The 18,832-nt window shown below is 55.4% G+C and overlaps 3 protein-coding genes across 4 annotated transcripts in view; 2 read left to right on the top strand and 1 right to left on the bottom strand.

Moving 5' to 3' along the window:
- Nucleotides 1-11,479, bottom strand: part of SLC7A7 (solute carrier family 7 member 7) — a 50,140-nt gene extending 38,661 nt beyond the window's left edge. Inside the window, exon 1 of the mRNA XM_079913704.1 lies at nucleotides 11,470-11,479. The gene's annotated coding sequence lies outside the window, so the exon portion shown is untranslated. The remainder of the gene's footprint in view (nucleotides 1-11,469) is intronic.
- MRPL52 (mitochondrial ribosomal protein L52) lies at nucleotides 1,325-4,977 on the top strand (the record flags this gene model as incomplete). The annotated part of the gene is given in 7 exon segments (XM_079913388.1): nucleotides 1,325-1,361; nucleotides 1,364-1,387; nucleotides 1,390-1,428; nucleotides 1,531-1,591; nucleotides 1,668-1,735; nucleotides 4,006-4,070; nucleotides 4,439-4,977. Coding segments are annotated over 7 exon segments (447 nt in total). The 3' UTR covers nucleotides 4,592-4,977.
- MMP14 (matrix metallopeptidase 14) lies at nucleotides 6,462-16,630 on the top strand. Of its 2 annotated transcripts, none has more exons than XM_079913700.1 (10): nucleotides 6,462-6,896; nucleotides 10,851-10,999; nucleotides 11,255-11,377; nucleotides 11,730-12,037; nucleotides 12,586-12,747; nucleotides 13,053-13,213; nucleotides 13,378-13,516; nucleotides 13,647-13,797; nucleotides 14,276-14,391; nucleotides 14,764-16,630. In XM_079913700.1, the coding sequence occupies exons 1-10, from the start codon at nucleotides 6,792-6,794 to the stop codon at nucleotides 15,096-15,098; spliced, it is 1,749 nt and encodes a 582-aa protein (XP_079769826.1). In that variant the 5' UTR covers nucleotides 6,462-6,791; the 3' UTR covers nucleotides 15,099-16,630. The 2 variants fall into 2 exon arrangements, with proteins under 2 accessions (XP_079769826.1, XP_079769825.1); XM_079913699.1 differs by having other exon boundaries at nucleotides 12,586-12,751; nucleotides 13,057-13,213.
- Nucleotides 16,631-18,832: the final 2,202 nt, after the last annotated feature.

Genomic DNA, 18,832 nt, shown 5'->3' with positions numbered 1-18,832 from the left:
ACAAGAGTAATGGCCACTTTTGTAGGAGCTTCACCATTTATAAAGCACTTTCACTTACCTTATCGTTCTTAAAATGTTTTCATAAATGTGATATATTTTAAGCTTTTTCTTCAATGAAGAAATTAGGGATAAATGACTTCCCCAAGGGCAAGTAAGGCATACCTTGGAGCTAACCACCACAATAAAGCAAATATCACAATAAAGTGAGTCACAGGAATTTTTTAGTTTCCCAGTACATGTAAAATTATGTTTACACTATATTAGTCTATTAAAAGTGTGCAATAGCATTATGTCTAAAAACAAAAGTACATACCTTATTCGAAAAATATCTTATTGCTCAAAAAATGCCAAAACAATTACAATAGCAACATCGAAGATCACTGATCACAGATCACCATAACAAATAATAATGCCAAAGCTTGAAATATTTCAAGCATTACCAAAATGTGACACAAAGGCACAAAGAGAACAAATGCTGTTTGAAAATCTGGCACTGATAGACTTGCTCTATGCAAGGTTGCCACAAACCTTTAATTTGTAAAAAATGCAATACCTGCAAAGCACAATAAAAGTATGTCTGTGAGTGATAAAAGAAAGAGGGAAGAAGCCACGGATCTGGGTTTGCCACTTACTACTACCTACCTCACAAGGTTTTTGCGAGGATTATATTATACAGTGTGTGGTGGTAGCTCTTATAAAAATGGAATCAGATGTTAGCTCCAATACCTCTTCCTCAAGAAAGCCTTATTAGACAGCCTACTCCAGATCGTTCCCATCATATGCTCACAAGCAGCACCTACTTCCCTTCCCAGCATTCATCTCAGCTGTAATATTACAGTAATGTGTATGATTATTTATCTTCATCTCTCTCTAGACTAGGAGCTCTATCTGAATAGGGACGTCTGCTCTGCTCTCGACACCGAACACAGTGCTTATCACATACAAGTTCTTCAATTTCGTTTGATAAATGAGAACTGAAACCCAAATTTTCTGATTCACTCTAAATTTGACTCTTAGGCTGGAGGAAATATGTTACAGTGATGCCAGAAGACAGAATGCGGTCACGTGGATGTTACTCAACTGATATAAAAGAATAAATTTAAAAGGACTATTGACCGCTGCTGGGCAATGGGGGGGGGTGGGGGGAAACAGTTCGGAACGGTTTAGTCTGGGCGCAGGCGACTTGCGCACGGTTGCAACCACCACTGAGAATGCATACGCTGAACGACCGTTCTCACCCAAAAATCCCTGGAAGCAGTTTTGTCCCTCTTTTCCGTACGATGAGCCAAGATGGCGCGGCCCTTGATTGAAAACCAGATTCAAGATGGCGACTCCCGGCTTCCCGCGCAGCGTCGGGCGTGGCCACGAGGTCACGCCCACTTCCGGTTCGGCGCTTCAGCATGGCTGCTTTGCGTTTACTGCTGTGTAGTAAGCGGGTGTAGGGGCCGGGGGCTCAGGGGTTCGTGGAGGCAGGCCCGGGACGCCTAGGCTGGCTGCACGGCCTCTTTCCCAACTCTGCCGTTTTCCCAGCAGGTGTCCGGAGGCTGCACTGCGGCGCCGCGGCTCGGGCGGGCAGTCAGTGGCGACTCCAGTGAGTGCCGGTCTGGGGGGAACTGAGGGGCCAGAAGCTGGGCTGAGTCCTCACGGAACTGTTTTTCTCCACCCAGGCAGGGCCTTGCCGCCAACCCCTCCGACTACGGGCCCCTTACGGAGCTCCCAGACTGGTCTTACGCGGGTGAGCGCTGATCTGACAGTTAATTCTACTTCGGAGATTTTCACCCAGAGGGAACGTCCGTGGTCGGAGGGGAGTTGGGGGGAGTGTCAAGGTGCGGGTTGTGTCTGAGCGGACAACGTATTGAACTTTGTATTTGGAGTTGGGGGGAAGAAATCCTATTGTTTATTTTATAAATTAAACTACAAACTACGCCTATGGAAAGTAAAGCTAGACAGGATCTTCTTGGTTTGTGGGGATAAGCAGAAGCTAACTCTGATGTGGGGCATCCCGCGGGAGGGACAAGACTTTATGTGTCTAAGAGGGACGTGGTTTTTTTTAAGTTACGAGGAACCGCCCTTCTGTGTGGTGAGTACATTGTTGAGAATTTGTTACCAAGTGCAGGTAGAGCTCTTTGAGAGGCTGCCTAAACGAGCGTCTCAGAGAGAGGCTTAGAAAGAGCGAGGACAGAGGATGACGGGCTCTCTTCAGAAAAGTTTCTTCCTTTACCTTAAAACAAAACAAAACAAAACGCCCTAGAAAGGAAGAACCTTAGAAAAGTTGAAGCCACTCCCCACTGCCTTGGGACTCCAGTTCACAGGTGGTAAAATTGAGGCCTACGGAAGTAAATTGCTCAGGAGCGCACAGCTAGATAGTAGCAAAGCCAGGACTAGAACTGGGCAGAGGCCAGGGCCCCTTCAACAGCACAGCAACCTGAGTATTGGATTCTACAGGAGTATGAACCTTCTTAATCAGATATTTGGTGGCTGAGGAGGATGGTGAAGATTTTTTCCCTACTTGTTATTTACTGTAGGATGCCTAGGAGCTCCTTGAAGTAGTATGGAATACTGGGAAGACTCTAGAATTGAATTTTTTTTAATTTATTTTATTTTTACTTATTTATTTTTGGCTGCGTTGGGTCTTCGCTGCTCCACGCGGGCTTTCTTTAGTTACTGCGGGCAGGGGCTACTCTTCGTTATGGTGCACGGGCTTCTCTTCGTGGTGGCTTCTCTTGTTGGGAGCACGGGCTCTAGGCGCGTGGGCTTCAGTAGTTGTGGCACACGTGCTCAGTAGTTGTGGCTCACAGGCTCTAGAGCGCAGGCTCAGTAGTTGTGGCGCACGGGCTTAGTCGCTCCGTGGCATGTGGGATCTTCCCGGACCAGGGATTGGTCCCCCGTCCCCTGCATTGGCAGGCGGATTCTTAACCACTGTGCCACCAGAGAAGCCCATGGAATTGATTCTTAATCCAGGCTACTCTACTTGCTAACTTTGTGGTTAGCAAGTTACTTAATGGTATCTCTCAGTTTCCACAAATGTAAAAGAAGAATACCTATCTCAGATGGTTCTTGGAAGGATAAAATGAAACAACCAGTATAAAGCACCTGATATACACAGTATTGGTTCCCTTTCCTGATGAATATTATCTCTTATTTGTCTTGCCTTCAAACTTTTGGACAGAGTTTTCACTGTTTCTTTCTTTCTTTGTAGAAAGTAAGTATCCTTTTAATCTCTGTTATAAACTACTTGAGATCAGATACTGCATTTTTTCAGCAAGTCAGCAGACATAAGATTTTTATTATGGGCCTACACTATACTACAGTGAAAGTAAGGGATACAGTCCCTAATCCCAAGGAACTTAAAAGTCTAGCTGGAAAACAAAGCATGGACATTTTAAAAATTAAGTAATAATATTTCAGTGCTCTGCCCCTTTCCAGAAGGATTTGAGGTGGCTAAATAAGGCTAAAACCAATCAGTAGTACAATAAATGTCCCCAAACAGAGAGATGAATATTAAATGATGGAGATGCATTTCTTTCAGAAGAGAGAGCTGACAGAGTTGAAGAGGTTAGAGAAGGATTTCTGGGACAAGTACAGCTTGAGGTGGGCCTAAGAATGAGAATTTGGCTGGAAGGAAAGGAAAAGAGGGTGTTTCATTATAGAGTGAGAGGGAACTCAGCAAGGACTCACTGGTAAGTAGAACAGTAATCAGATCGCTTGAGTGGAGGGTTTCTGAAGATAAAACAGGAGATTCAGCATTGCAAAGGACCTCGAATTCTAGGCTAATGAGGGAGGGGTAAGTAAAATAGAGTAGGAACATGCCTAGGAGCTTATTCTTGGTGGTTCTGGCATACCTCACCATTGAGGGAAGTGTTCTAGGGGAATTAAGCTACAGTGGGTGTGAAATGGAAAAGAGGAGCTCAAGATTTGTTCTTCCCTCTTTCCTATCACAGCCGCTTTCCCAGGGTCCTGCAGGCCATCTCTAACACTCGCCTTTTCTCTCACTTCTATCTGCAGATGGCCGCCCTGCTCCTCCAATGAAAGGCCAGCTTCGAAGAAAAGCCCAAAGGGAAAAGTTTGCAGTGAGTGGCCAGAGCCCACACAGAGCAAACTGTGTGTAATCGGGGAGAAATGTTAAATTGTAATTTGTCTTTAGTTGGCACCTAAGCTAACACGTACCCCTCACTCCGAGGTTTTATCCGCCAAAGGTTTTAACAGTACCGGGAGAAGGGAGGGTAGAGTGGGTCACTCCTAGGGCAGGAACCAATAGTAGACACCCATTTTGCTGCCTTCCGCCTGCTTCCCAGCCCAGGACCTGGTTCCACCCCTTCCCCAGTCAGGGGTGTCATTTTCCAGCTGAAACCTCTGACTTTGATCTGTGAATGAAAGGATATATGGTGCGGAGCTCAAGCCCCAGATGTTATCCACACTGTTTTCCTGTCTGTTTCAGAGACGAGTTGTACTGCTGTCACAGGAAATGGATGCTGGATTACAGGCATGGCAGCTCAGGCAGCAAGAGAAGTTGCAGGAAGAAGAAAGGAAGCAGCAGAATGCTCTTAAACCCAAAGGGGCTCTACTGCAGAATCCACGACCAAGTCAATAAAAAGCAACTCCTGTCTCCCCCGGCCTGGCTCTGGCTTTCTTTTCTATCACCTAGATGTGTCATCCCAGCCAGAAGAAAGTCTTTATGTTCCCCATCTGTCTTCAGGGCAAAAGAGGATGGACACCAGGAAGAACAGGCTGTAAGATCACTGCCTGGAAGTGTTGGCACAGTGCCCTCACCACAGCTCCATTCCGGTTCAGCAGAACCTTGCTTGGGGGTATTGACCCCCTCTTTTGCAGGCCATAGGACTGGCCCAACTTTGCTGCTCTGCAAACATGAAAAAGAGGGCAACAGTTTCCCTGGCTTTAGCCACACACTAAAGCTTTTAACAGCCCATACAGAGTTCAGGCCTCATGCAGTTACGCATTAATAAATGTTTTGATGAAAAAGGCTTTCCAGCTGAGATCCACTTTTTGGCAAGCAACTGGTATCAGTTCTTGTAAACTTCAGATACATGGCCCTAGAGGATACTCCCACTGGGAAGGCTGACACGGGAACAGCAGGCTTGGGTGTTGCATGTTCTGCTGAAGAGTGGGATCCTGAGGTTTCTGTGGTTCTGACTGAATTGCAGAGGTTGGTTGGAGAGAGGCCTGTACTTCCCAACCCCCACTTGTGCAGGGGAGCCCTGTGGTGCTCAGCCCCCAAACAGTGACTGTGGAATAGGTACCTAATAGCCACCATATACTTCCCACAGATCTGTTAGCTGCACAGGCCCCAGGGAAACCTTTCATTTTATTGATCATGGCTCCTCCCATGGATTCTGAGGGCAAAAGGACCTTTGCTCCCATTACAATAACGAGCACTGGGCTTTTCTTCCATTCTCCTGCCACAAATAATGTGACAGTTCTTTTATCTCTAGGATTTCTGGAACTTCCTACCTGACATAATTTCTGTCCAGCCTCCTTTATTCCTTCCCTTGCTTTCTTTCCCTCCCTTCTTCTCTGCACCCCCCCCCCCAACCTCCTTCCTCTCTTCGCTGACCAATGCAGTTCCTGGATCTTAGATTTCGCTGATGGTTGGGTTTTCTGTGTCCCACACTTTTCCTGCCTCTGTTGTGTTGCTTTTCCAGATCTAGCCCTCAACCTCTTATCTGTCTCCCTTTCCCACCATCAGCTCTAGCCTGCCCTCCCTCTTCCCTTCATACCTCCACCTTTTGTTCTCAGAGTCTGGTCAGCCCCTGAAGGAGGAGATTATACTCTTTCAGGGATTATCTCCTTTTCCGGTATAGAGCGGGAACTAAACCCCCGTAGGCCTGACTCCCATTCTCTCTTTTCTGCAGTTTCACCAAATTTGATTTGCCTTTCCCCGCGTTTCATGGCCTTGCACTCCTTTCCTCCCCATCCAGTTCTAGTTCAAGGGGCAGCAGATTGCAAAGGACAATAAAAAAGGGGGCGCATTCGTCTTTCTCCAGGGACAGGACCCCCAGATCCAGTGTGGTGGTGGGATTTGTCAGTGGGTAGTTAGGTTTCGTTATTGTTGCTTTTTTTTTATTATTTTTTGTTAGGGTAGGGACAGAGGTGGCTGACAAGAATAAGGGACACAATTTTCAATACGGTTGAGCCACAGGCCCTAGCAGATGACCCCGCACACCGGGTCTCGCGGACACGGAAGATGCCCCCACCATCCCAGGCTCTGAGCTTCCCAGTGCTTCCCACAGAGGTGAGACGAACGGTGGAAGCAGAGGAATCAAGCCACCCAAAATATGCTTAGAAGGAGAAAGTCTCCCACATCCCGTCCCTTGAGTTCCCCCAAGCCCCCCGCTCTCGGCTGTGGCCTCAACCCCTGCAGATGGCAGCCTCCACCACAGAAAGGCAACTTAGGTTTTTTTTTTTTTACCCTGCTCTTGGCTGTAATTGGATTCAGACTGAAACAACCACGTCCGCACCGGGAAAGGAGGGCATTGGGGCGGGGGCGGAGGGAGCCTGTGGGAGAAGGGAGGGACCAGAGGAGAGAGCGAGAGAGGGCTCGCCATCCAGTTCGCAGACTAAGCAGAAGAAAGATCAAAAAACGGGAAAGCGGGGACGAGCAAACAGGCGCTTTCAAGAACAATCCCCTCATCTCCAGGCGGACAGCGCTCTAGGAATCCAAATTCAGTGCCTACGGAAGACAAAAGGCGCCCCGAGGGAGTGGCGGTGCGACCCCAGGGCTTGGGCCCCTACGCGGAGCCCGCACGGCCCGGCTGCCCGGACGGTCGCGGACCATGTCTCTCGCCCCACGACCCGCCCGCAGTCTGCTGCTCCCCCTGCTCGCGCTCGCCTCCGCGCTCGCCTCCCTCAGCTCTGCCCAAAGCAGCTTCAGCCCCGAAGTAAGTGAGCTCCTCCGGCCCTGCCCGGAGTCGCGCCCGCCGGGGAGGCGAGCCCGGGGGTCTCCGAGGGGACAACCCCCATTCGGAGAGGAGGGCTTTCGGCGTCTCCGCTGCTCCGGCCTGCAGGGTCCCCCTTCCTTTCCTTTCCCTCCTCATCTCCAAACTTCCAAGTCGATCCAACTTTTGCTTCCTCCAACTACCAACCCCCCAACGCGCGCGCGCGCGCCGCCGACTTTCTTTCCCATTCCTTTCCTTGGAAGAACTTTCCTGCCGGGGCCCACTCCCCACCCCTCCCCTGTTCCCCTGGGCTCTGAGCTCAGCTCTGGAACCGGTCAGGAGCCTGATAAATATTTGGACTCCGCTCAGACCCCGCGCTGTCCTGGTTTCTTGTCATGTGCGAGAGTTTGTTGTTTCTTCGACTTTACAGTTCGCAGGCGCTCTCCCGCCCGCGCTCGCCGGCGCTCTGCCGGCCGGGAGGGCTCCGGGGACGGCGCCCCTTGGCCCGGGCCCCCCACGCTGCGGCAGCCGCCTCGCTGGCGCTCCCGGCCCTCCTCGGACGCGTCGGCTGCCAGGTGCGGTCGGGGGTGGCCGGCGGAGCGGGCCCGACCCCCACCCCATCCCCCGCCTTTCCGAGAGGACCCTCTGTGTCCCGGCCCGGAGCCCTGGCGTCGAGGGTCGCGGCGCTGCCTCCCTGGCCCGCGTTTCCGGACACACAAAGGTCTCCTTGTGAGCCGGGGCCTCGGCCGGGCTGCCGCCTCCGCTCCCTGCTCCCCCTTCGGCGCCTTTAGGCTCTTTTTGTTAATTGCTTTTCTGTGTTAATTGCAGGGAGACTGGGGGCGTCGTACGGGGAGCGGGGTGAGGGCCTGGCCCTGGGCTCCCGCGCAGGTCTTGACTGACTCGGTTGCCCCCCACCCATTCCCCGACGCTGGCCCACCGGGCTCGGGAGGAAGCCGCGTGGGAGTTGTCTGAGGAAGTTTTTCCTCTCTCTCTCTTTTATTTTGGGGTGAAGGTGGGAGACGGATTTGATCAGCTTCTTATTTTGGGCCATCCCAACCCACTCAGCTCGGCCAGGGCCTGGGTGCGGTCGGGAGGGGCCGGGAAGGGCCCCTGAGCAGGGGGAAGGGATCAGGACTTGGCTTCCTCCCTCCTGGTCCCGGCCCTGGTCCCACCCCGGGAGGAAACATCTCCAGAAAGAACACACTCTCTCTGTCCTGAGACTCACAGGAATAGTGTGGCCCTAGGCATGGAGGTGACCACGGAGAGTGAAAAATCTGCCCAGGGGCTAAGCCTGACAGGGTCCAGGAGGGAGGAGGAGGCATCCTCTTTCCGGGCCTGGAGTCTTCATCAGAGGCCCGAAGGGGAGAGCGCCTAACAAAAGGAGCCCGGGCATCTGGGGGCTTCCCGCTGCCAACTTCGCCTGCCCTGCCTTCCTTCCCTCCCCTGCCCCACTAGGTCCCCTTGGGGAGGGGCGGCAGCCCTGACTCTGTTTTAAGCGGGTCATGGGCAGTCCCAGTGCCAGAACCATCATTTGCTTCTGGACCATGGAGGGGTGGGAGGCAGAGGGAGGGAGGAGCAGGCCCAGAGGCTGGGATCCAGGGCCTGCAGAAGAGCCAGAGATTCACCCCAACCCCCTCCAGGACTCCTAGGCCGGTGAAGTGGGCCTAGGAGTGGGAGGGGTTCCTTGTCCTTGACTTTCCCCTAGAGGAATACCTTGCACCACTCAGTTTTCAGGACAAAGCCAGCCGACTCAGTTCTCTGACCCTGCAGAGTTGCTCCCTCTCCAGGCAAATCTGGAGGGAGAGCTGGGGTGGCCCAGGCCTCAAACAGCCGGCCTCCTCCCACCACCTCCAGGGTCCTGCACCAGCTCCGGGACAGCCCTCTCCTCTCCTTGGCCAGTCTGGCACTTGGCCCTTCTCCCACTCAGCCGCAGACACAAGAGTCCTCTCTTCTGTGGTTCCGACCTCATAGTCTCCTCTGTGGTTCTTGCTTTGCTCGGAGCCTAGGCCTGGGAGGAGGAGAGGAATGGGGGCACTTCCTTTCCAGGACTTGTGGCTCTCTTGACTCCAGAGAAGTCCCTTTCTCGACTAAGTCTCCACCTTCTCTACTGCATATGGGGTGGGGGTTGTGGGCGTGAATATTTAGACCTATCCACCTTCTTGGAAGACTCATCAGGAAGAGGGATGTATCCCAGAGCTCCCAGATGTGCATTCTCCCTATCTCTCTGCCACCCTCCCTCCTGTCATCCTGCCCTAGGAGCTTTGCCCCCTGAGGGTTGAGGGGGCCTGACCTCAGTCTTCCAGCTCCAGCAGTGCGCTGCTCCCATCCTTTCCCAAAGCTGAAGCAGCTGCTCCCCCACCACAGGTCATAAACCCGGGATGTGACTACCCTACAGGTGAGGCCAGGGGCAAAGGGAGATTCCTGCATACTTGGGCACAGGCCACAGCAGGCCTCCTGCAGGCACTAGCTGTGGCATCAGTTAGCGCAGGTCAGGGCAAGTTTAGAGCTCCCAGGAGAGCAGCCCCAAACGAGCCTCCTGCTCTGCTCCCCTCTGGTATAACGGAGGTTAAACTTCGCTCCCTGCCTTCTTCCCCTGAGGAGGGGCTCTCAGAGCGGGTGGTGCTAGGGTTTTTCTGGCCAGGCCTGTTGGCTGGGGAAAGGCTGTGTTGTTTACATCTCGGGCCCTAACTCCCATCATCAGCCGTAGGGGATCACTTCCCAGAACCATGTTGCAATTCTTGCCCCTGCCGGCTCAGGTCCCCAGTCAGCTGCTCCTGAATCACCCCCAGCCCCAGTGCAAGAGCACTGCACCACCGTCAAGGCCTGGGCCTCGAGGTGAAGGGCCACGTGGAGAGCCATCCTAATGACCCGGAGTAAGGGATGCAGCGCCACTCTGCACTCCAAGCTCCCGCCCTAGGCAACCTGCAGCCTCCTCTGGACTCCTTAAGAAGGCAAAGCTGGAGCAGGGACCAGAGCCGTCCGAGTAGCATCTCCCCATAGGAGGATCTGAGCATGTTCATGTTCCATATAAAACTTGGCTCATTTTACTTTTCAGGCTTTAGGAAAAGACTCCATTTTTCTTACAATAAAGGCTGACTTTTCCCTCAACAGGGCTTTGCAATGTGGGTACCTTTCAATCAAACACCAAAAACCTAACTTTACTTTAAGGCAATATGCCAGCCTTTATATCATGAACAATTTCACATCATACCTAAAATAAACTACAGTCACCAAAATACTAAGTAAAGTACTAACCCTAATCCTGACCACCATCCCAATCTCCCACTCCCTCTACTGAGAACCTTAAATGGGTCTTTAGGTCCCAAGCCCTAGGTCAGATGCTGCTTGGATGGCGACAGTGGCAGGATCCTGACTCTGTGACTGGATCACATCCGCACCACCTCCAAACGCCCCAGCTTCCCCTATCAGCAGCCAGCCGGAGCCCTAGCTCTTTTTCTGCTCTCCTTTCTGAAAAGATCTCAGCTGTGTATACCCTGGAGGCACAGCATGCCTGTCCCAGGAAAGCCTCATGCCAGGCCCCAAAGCGGAGCCCCTCAGCCTCTCCCCTCTCCATCCACCATGGGCACACCCCAGCCTCAGGTGGGACATGCTGTATTTACAAGAACACCGACACAGAGGAGAAAAGCACTAGAAGGAATCTCAGCCCTGAGAAGACGTCCTAGAACTCAACTAAACCACCAGGGCTCCCATCAAAAGAGTTACAGCCAAAGCCCAGCGCTGTGGTTCCCCACCCCTCCAAGAGGATCAGCCATACTAGGACCCGGGCCAGAGTTTGGGTCCAGCCTGGGAGTTCCTCCAGACCCATTGCCAGAGCCAGGCTGGGAGCTCACTGCCCTTTCCACACCAAGCCAAGGGTGCATTCCAGGTGCCGTGAGGAAACAGAGGCTCCCCTCGGGCCAGGTGGGGATGCTCCAAGCCACATCCCTTTCCCTACAGGCCTGGCTGCAGCAGTATGGCTACCTGCCCCCTGGGGACCTGCGTACCCACACACAGCGCTCGCCTCAGTCACTCTCAGCTGCCATCGCTGCCATGCAGAGGTTCTACGGTCTGCGAGTGACAGGCAAGGCTGATGCAGACACCATGAAGTAAGTGCTAGACCCTGGCAGGAGTTCTGCCCAGCACCCACCGACACAACACTGAGTACCAGAGAGGCTGCCACCTGAATGCCTGATTCCACCCCCACACCTCATCCCCACAAGCTGATCCCGACCCTCTCCTGTTCTTCCAGACCTCATGACCTTGTCTCTTCCCCACACTGACCCTGGGGCCGGACATTCCCCCTCTCCTCTGAAGACCTTTCTCTTTCATACGCTCTCCTGACCACAATCCTCACACCCCAGGGCCATGAGGCGCCCCCGCTGTGGCGTTCCAGACAAGTTTGGGGCTGAGATCAAGGCCAATGTTCGAAGGAAGCGCTATGCCATCCAGGGCCTCAAATGGCAGCATAACGAGATCACTTTCTGGTGAGTCCAACAGGCAAGTGGCCTTTCTCACATCAGGTCACCCTTCCCTATCAGTGGTGCTTAGAGACCCTGAGGCTCCCTTCCCTACTCACCCCTGTTCCTGAGAAGCATCCTCGGGGGTAGGGAGGAAAATGGCTCTCATCCTGGAGACGGGTGCAGCCGGTAGAAGGTATATCCCAGGGCCAGAAAGCCCTCAGTTCTTGGGACAGAGGCATCGTGAGGCGGCGGGAAGAGCTGGGTCAGACAAAGGTGGCTGGACGGCTCAGTCAGACCTGGGAGAGTACAGGAAAGGAGTTCTGCCCCTTGTTGTCCTAACGCACTCCCATCCTCTCTCCACGTGGCTGGACCTCAGCATCCAGAACTACACCCCCAAGGTGGGGGAGTATGCCACGTTCGAGGCCATCCGCAAGGCGTTTCGTGTGTGGGAGAGTGCCACGCCGCTGCACTTCCGAGAGGTACCCTACGCCTACATCCGTGAGGGCCACGAGAAGCAGGCCGACATCATGATCTTCTTTGCTGAGGGTTTCCACGGCGACAGCACGCCTTTCGATGGCGAGGGTGGCTTCCTGGCCCATGCCTACTTCCCAGGCCCCAACATCGGAGGGGACACCCACTTTGACTCTGCCGAGCCCTGGACTGTCCGGAATGAGGATCTGAATGGTGAGCGAGGTAGCCCGGGGACTCTTATCCCTGGAAGAGTCAAGAGTCATTTGTATGGGGGTTCTCCAGCTTCCTCCCCAAGCCTCAGACCCCCAAATCTCAGGGCTCTGGGGGACCACAAACATCTCCCGGTCTGACTTCCAATGAAAGCAGGAATCCTGTTTTGAGCTATTTACATCTGGTCCCTTCTCTCGCCCAATAACTGACTTCCCAGTCAAAGACTTCAAAGCATCTGCATCACTCACTTTTCCAGGCAAATGTCATGTCTGGCTCCTGGTAGAAACTGAGGCCCCGATAGGACCTCAGCTTCCCGATCCTTGCTGGGATTTGGATCCGGCCCCAGAACAGTCTCTCGCCTCTACCCAGAAGAGTTGCTGGCTGGATTTTGCCTCTTCTGCCAGCTATGAGGCTGGAACTCAGGATCTGGTCACTTTGGGTGGAAAATTTGGCAGGCGGGCTTCGTTGTGAACCTGAAGATTCTGATGGGGAAGCAGGGAGTCTGAGGGAAGAGACCCAGGCTGCCATCATAACCATCCCCATCCCTCCAGGAAATGACATCTTTCTGGTGGCTGTGCACGAGCTGGGCCACGCCCTGGGGCTTGAGCATTCCAATGACCCCTCGGCCATCATGGCACCCTTTTACCAGTGGATGGACACAGAGAACTTCGTGCTGCCCGATGATGACCGCCGGGGCATCCAGCAACTTTATGGCAAGTAATCTACGCCCACATCTGCTCCTTCCTCTCTGCCCCTTATCCTCTCCTGTTCTCCCTGGCCTGTGCATTTTCCCCTCCCTCATGCCCTACAGTCTCCCGCCGGCCCCCCCACCTGACCCTGCCTCCATCCGCTCCCACTTTTAAAAGACCCCACCTTTTCTGTCCTTGCCCAGCTGATTGCTTCAGCCTCCCGCAAAGGCCCAGCCACACCTCTCCAAAGGTGTTATCTGCCCATATGTCTGTCCTTTCCTCCTACTCTGCCACCAAGTCTGAAGTGCCCCTCCTGTTCTCTGCCCCAGGGAGCGAGTCAGGGTTCCCCACCAAGATGCCCCCTCAACCCAGGACCACCTCCAGGCCCTCTGTCCCTGATAAGCCCAAAAACCCCACCTATGGGCCCAACATCTGTGATGGGAACTTTGACACCGTGGCCATGCTCCGAGGGGAGATGTTTGTCTTCAAGGTGAGAGGGAGAAGTGGGTTGGTGTGGGGGACAAAAGGGCTCCATGACCGGGAGGCTGGGTGGAAACAGCAGCAGGAGGACTAAATCCTGAAACTGAGGCAGTGGGAGAGCTCTGGGGACTGAGCTGGAGGACAAAGCTAAAGATGTAATGAACTGCCTCCCAGGAGCGCTGGTTCTGGCGGGTGAGGAAAAACCAGGTGATGGATGGATACCCCATGCCCATCGGCCAATTCTGGCGGGGCCTGCCCGCATCCATCAATACTGCCTACGAGAGGAAGGATGGCAAGTTTGTCTTCTTCAAAGGTAACCGGACATTCTGCCTTAGTCTTTGGGTGTGGGGAGGGTCTCCCTGGAGGAGCACATTCCACCTGACTCCTCCAAAGACCGTAGAGCCCAGGTGGAATCAGATCCTGCCTTCCCCTCTCCTCCCCAGGAGACAAGCACTGGGTGTTTGACGAAGCTTCCCTGGAGCCTGGCTACCCCAAGCACATTAAGGAACTGGGTCGAGGACTGCCTACCGACAAGATCGACGCTGCTCTCTTCTGGATGCCCAACGGAAAGACCTATTTCTTTCGGGGAAACAAGTAAGGCCTCAATCCCTGGGCCCCAGGCCTCCCTCCTCAGACACCACCACCAGGTTCCCTCAATCCTGGAGGAAGACCTACTTTCCCCCTGAAATGTTTCCCTGGAGAAGAAGCTGGCTGAGCCTGTGCTGTTGCCTAGCAACGGGCAGCCTCCAGTGGGTGCTGAGTGAGTGGGGTATGACCGGGTCACCGTTTCAGACCTGCTCATTTGATGCCTCCTGCCCCCAGCCCTGTGCCACCGCTCCAGCTGCCAGGCACTGTCATTAAGGGCCGCTGGTGGCTCCTTGCAGCCTGGGCCCTCCCTCCCACCCCCACCTTCCACCGCTTTCAGCTGCAGGCCCTCATTACTCAAAACCCCTGTCCCCCCGCCCCCATCCACAAACACCCTTTGCTCACCGGCGAATTCAGTCCCGGGTCCCACTCCCCTCGGAGGACATGCCCAGTGTCCAACCACTTCCCTTCCCTGCCTCTCCCCCAGGTACTACCGTTTCAATGAGGAGCTCAGGGCAGTGGACAGCGAGTACCCCAAAAACATCAAGGTCTGGGAAGGAATCCCTGAGTCTCCCAGAGGGTCATTCATGGGCAGCGATGAAGGTGAGAGGGGCACAGGAGGTGTCTGTGAGGGGAGGACCGGAAGAGGGAGTTAAGAGAGAGCAGGAGGAAAGACGGAGAGGATCGGGTTGAAAATAATGATGAGGAGGACAGGGGAGCCCCTGCCATGTGCCAGGCACTGAGTAAGTGCTTTCCACGCTTCGGACCCCTTAATCCCCACCACTGTCTCAACCTGGTGCTAGAGTTACCTGGTTTGACAGCTGAGAAAACGGATGCTCAGAAAAGCGAAGCGATTACCTCAGCTGGCGCGCACGCTGACTGGATTCTCTCCCGCTCTTCTTCTCTCTTTGCCTCTTCTCCGGACGCTGCCCGCACCTCTCATCTGCAATGCCGCCTTCTTGCTGACCCCTGCAGTCTTCACGTACTTCTACAAGGGGAACAAATACTGGAAATTCAACAACCAGAAGCTGAAGGTCGAGCCTGGCTACCCCAAGTCAGCCCTGCGGGACTGGATGGGCTGCCCGTCGTCGGGGGGCCGGCCGGATGAGGGGACTGAGGAGGAGACGGAGGTGATCATCATCGAGGTGGACGAGGAAGGCAGCGGAGCAGTGAGCGCGGCCGCCGTGGTGCTGCCTGTGCTGCTGCTGCTCCTGGTGCTGGCGGTGGGCCTCGCCGTCTTCTTCTTCCGACGCCACGGGACCCCCAAGCGACTGCTCTATTGCCAGCGCTCCCTGCTGGACAAGGTCTGACCCCCACTGCCGCCCGCCCACTCCTCCCACGAGGACTTTGCCTCTGAAGGCCAGTGGCAGCAGGTGGTGGTGGGTGGGCTGCTCCCGCCGGTCCCGAGCCCCCTCCCCAGCCCCCCCCACGTCCCTTCTTCTCTGTCCCATGACTGGCCTCTCCCCCCCTCCGCGCTGGCATTGCTTCTTCCCTAGATGGGTCCCCCGGAGGCTGAGCAGGGGCCGGCCTCCCAGCCCCTGCCCCTCAGGGGCCCCCGTGGCTTGGTGTGTGTTCAGCCCCATCTGAATGTCCGGGCTCTGCACTTGAAGGCAGGACCCTCAGACCTCGCTGGTAAAGGTCAAATGGGGTCATCTGCTCCTTTTCCATTCCCTGACATACCTTTAACCTCTGAACTCTGACCTCAGGGGTCTCTGGGCACGCTAGCCCCGCGAGCCCCCGGGGGTACCCAATTGGCAGCCTCCCACCACTCTTTCTGGTTGAAAGAAATCTAATCTTCTTGTGAGGGGGAGACCCTGAGAGAGTGAAGGGGTGAGGGCCACTCAGCTACCCTAAGACCTTGGGAGGAAAGCTCAGAGAGGGTCAGTCCTCTCCACCAAGATCCGCCTCTGCCCCACCTGCCCCCGAGAACTTCCACAGAAGGAGCCTGAGCCATTAAGGACTAACCTGGGGCTGCAGAAACCCTTGACAGCCCTACCCTCCCAAACGTTAGCCTCGGATGGGGATGTCAAGGTTGGAAGAGCTGAGACCAGGGGGTGCAGCTACCGGGGTGGGCCCCAGGAGTCCTGGGGGTGAGCCTGGGGCCCACAGAGAAAGAACCTCACTCAAATGCAGGCAGCTGGGGTAGGGACCCAGGGGCAGAGCAGTCAGAGAGGACAGGACAGGACCAAAAGGCAAACCAGGGAGTTGCAGCAGGAGTGGATGGCGGGGGGCCGGGCAGGCCAGGCCGGCAGGGACGCCACAGGGCGGGCTGTGGTAGCCGGGGGAGGGCACGTTTTATTGGAGCTCTCAGGAAGGGCCCGAGAAAGGCACACCTGCTCCCGTTTGGTGCCCTGGCTTCAATCAGACCGCACGGAGGGGAAGGCGGGGAGCCAGAGAGAGGAGCAGAGAGGGCACGCATGGGGGACTGGCGACCCGGGACCTTGATGAGAGCAGCCACCTAGCTAGGGAGCCGAGGATCAGCCTGCCTCCGCCAGCCTCCGGGAAGGGGCGGGCGCCTGGGCGTTTTGTCAGGTTAGCCCCTCGCTTCCCGACGACCCCCCCCCCAGCCCTTCCTACAGGTGTCCTGCCCTCCCCTCCCCACCCGGCCCACCCATTTGAGGTCTCCTTGGGCCGCCGAAGGTGGTCCTGGTACCCGGAGACCTGGGAGAGTGAGAGACCACGTGGGGGCAGTGAGCGGAGAGGGATGTCAGGGGTGGGAGGAGCGCGGTGAACGGTGCTGGCAGTCCGGCTGAAGTTGTCTTGTTTGGGTTTTTTGTTTTGTTTAATGTATATTTTTATTATAATTATTATATATGAATTCCCATCAAATCGTTCCTTTTTGTTAACAAGGGGCATGGGGAGGGGTGGGGGTGGGGCAGAGGCGTCCGACCCCAGGAACCTGCAGGGCGGGGCTGGGTCAGTGCCCTCTAAGGACATTTTCGACCTTGTTCAACCTTTCCACAAAGAATAAACAGTGTTTCACGTTCCTCGTGTGGCTGCAGTTTGTGTGCCTGGGATGTGGCTGTGAGGGGAATGGGAAGCAGGAGGGCCGTGCGGTGTTTTCCGTGAGGCGGGGTTTTGGTATTTTTCATACATAACGGAATATGTTTATTCTCGGTGGGCGAAAAGGATCCAGGGCCCAGAGATGGGGAGGAGGGCATACTCCACGGGGGCCGGCGAGTTGTCCGCAGAGCTCAGCCAGCTCCCCTCTCCCAGCCTGGCCTACGAGGCTACCTTTGAGGCCCAGGACTGCAAAGCAAGAGGAAGTGGCCAAGGGGAAGCCACTCGGAAAATCTTCCTAAATTGATCTTCCTAAATTGCGTTACCCTGTCGTGTGATCCAGCCGCAGACCCTCCGTTTGCTCAGGCCTCGCGCAGCTGCTGGGGGATTCCCCCACCACAGTCAGCCTCGGGCTTGGGCGGGAAGCGGGGGACAGGCCCTTCTCCCCAGCCCTCAGGATCTCAGCCTCTCCCAGGCCTGGGGCTCCACTGCAGGGGCAGAAGGAACAGAGGGGAAAGAAAGAGGTTGCCCCGTGGCCAGTTAGGAGCAGCCTATCTCTGGCAAAACAGGGATCTCACCCCAGTTGCCCAGGAGAGGCAGGATGGTCGGGTTGGAAGGGCAGAATGACAGGGCTTTGTTTCCTCTTTCCTTAGAAACTGCTGCCCCAGACAGGGTTCCCAGGCTGTCGACCCACCCTTCCTCCAAACCAGCCTGGAGGGAGCAATCGCTCAGTTGCTGAGTCAGCTCAGCTGAAGGGAGCAGCCCTCTTTCTCCCCTCCTTCCCTTCCTGCCTCAGCCCGGCCCTCGCTCCCTCCCGGCTCCAGCCCAGGCCCCCTCCACGGCCTGCCTCCAAGAGGCCTGGCCCCGCCTAAGCCAGGCGTTTGATGCAGCTGCTAGTCAGGGCTGGCTGGTGTGATTGCTTTGGCAGAAGGGGTACCCCCCCTTCCTGCCAGCCAGGAACCCTGACCTTATGCCTGGCCTCCTGCGCCTCTCCTGCCCAACAGCTGTTTGGCAGGGCCTGTGTGTCTCACTGGAGTTGGACACCACCTCCCCGCCACCCTCACCGGAGGGGATGGGGACCCTGAGAAGTCAGGGGCATCTGGGGGTGGTAGGGCCCGAGCGTGTGGCAAGGAGCTCAGAGATGAGCTCATGGCCCTTTTGTGTTTTTGTGGCCCACATCTGGAGGCAATTACAGATGTTATCCAGTGGGAGTTCTGCAAAACACAGCTGGAGCCAGTGGAAGAGCGTGGGGAGGGGGGACTGCCAGAGGGAAGAGGAGAGGGAGCCTAGGGCTCTGGCGTCTGGAGTGTGGTTTCCCCATCACGAGGAAATTGTTTGGCCCTGATTCTGGAATCACAAGATTCTCTCTGAAGCCAAGGGAGAGAGATGGGAATGGAGGACCAGAGACAAAGGGGGAAGAGGTGGAAGAGGCTTCACAAGCTGGGAGAATTGCAGGGTGAAGGCTGCAAGGTCCCGTGCTTCTGACATGCCTTGGGTCTGAGGGATCCAGCCCAGTGAGGCTGCCCCGGGGACCCCACCGGGCCCCAGCTGAGTGAACCACCAGGTCAGGCTGGGTGAGGGGAGAGCAGAAGGCCCCGGGAGACCTGCAAATATTGCTTTCACTGGCCCTACCCTGCTTTGTCCATTGGGCCTGACCCAGTTTCTATGGTTCCAAGTTCCTTTATTCGAAAGCAGCACATGTGAGTTAGAGCAGCCAGGAGGGAGCCAAGGGGAATCTGCAAGGAGGTTTGGGCAGAACCCAGAGAAGCGGGCTCTCAGGAAATTGGACTATACTCTGCCCATCGCTGCACCCCACACATTTGGGGGATCCAGGGACGCCCTTGACATCGACTCCCTTCTCGGGGCTCCTGCCACCAGCTGGGCCCATGCCTGCAAGGCTGCCAGCCAGGTGCTGGGTCCACGGGATGGGAAGGGAGGGGAAGATCTAAGAGGAGCTGGACTCTCTAGAGGAGAGGGGACTGAGCGGAGGGACCCCCACGTACAGTCTGGCCAGCTCTGTTGGTCCTTCCCTGTCCTTCTCCCG

Source organism: Stenella coeruleoalba (assembly GCF_951394435.1).
Source record: "Stenella coeruleoalba genome assembly, chromosome: 2".
Classification (NCBI taxonomy): domain Eukaryota; kingdom Metazoa; phylum Chordata; class Mammalia; order Artiodactyla; family Delphinidae; genus Stenella; species Stenella coeruleoalba.
This window is presented reverse-complemented; position numbering and strand designations above follow the sequence as displayed.

Coding starts and splice junctions, on each gene's coding strand:
- MMP14 (XM_079913700.1), top strand. CDS start 6,792: ATGTCTCTCGCCCCACGACCCGCCCGCAGTCTGCTGCTCCCCCTGCTC. Junction 12,038..12,585: donor CCGGAATGAGGATCTGAATG/GTGAGCGAGGTA, acceptor CCATCCCTCCAG/GAAATGACATCTTTCTGGTG. Junction 13,798..14,275: donor TATTTCTTTCGGGGAAACAA/GTAAGGCCTCAA, acceptor CCTCTCCCCCAG/GTACTACCGTTTCAATGAGG.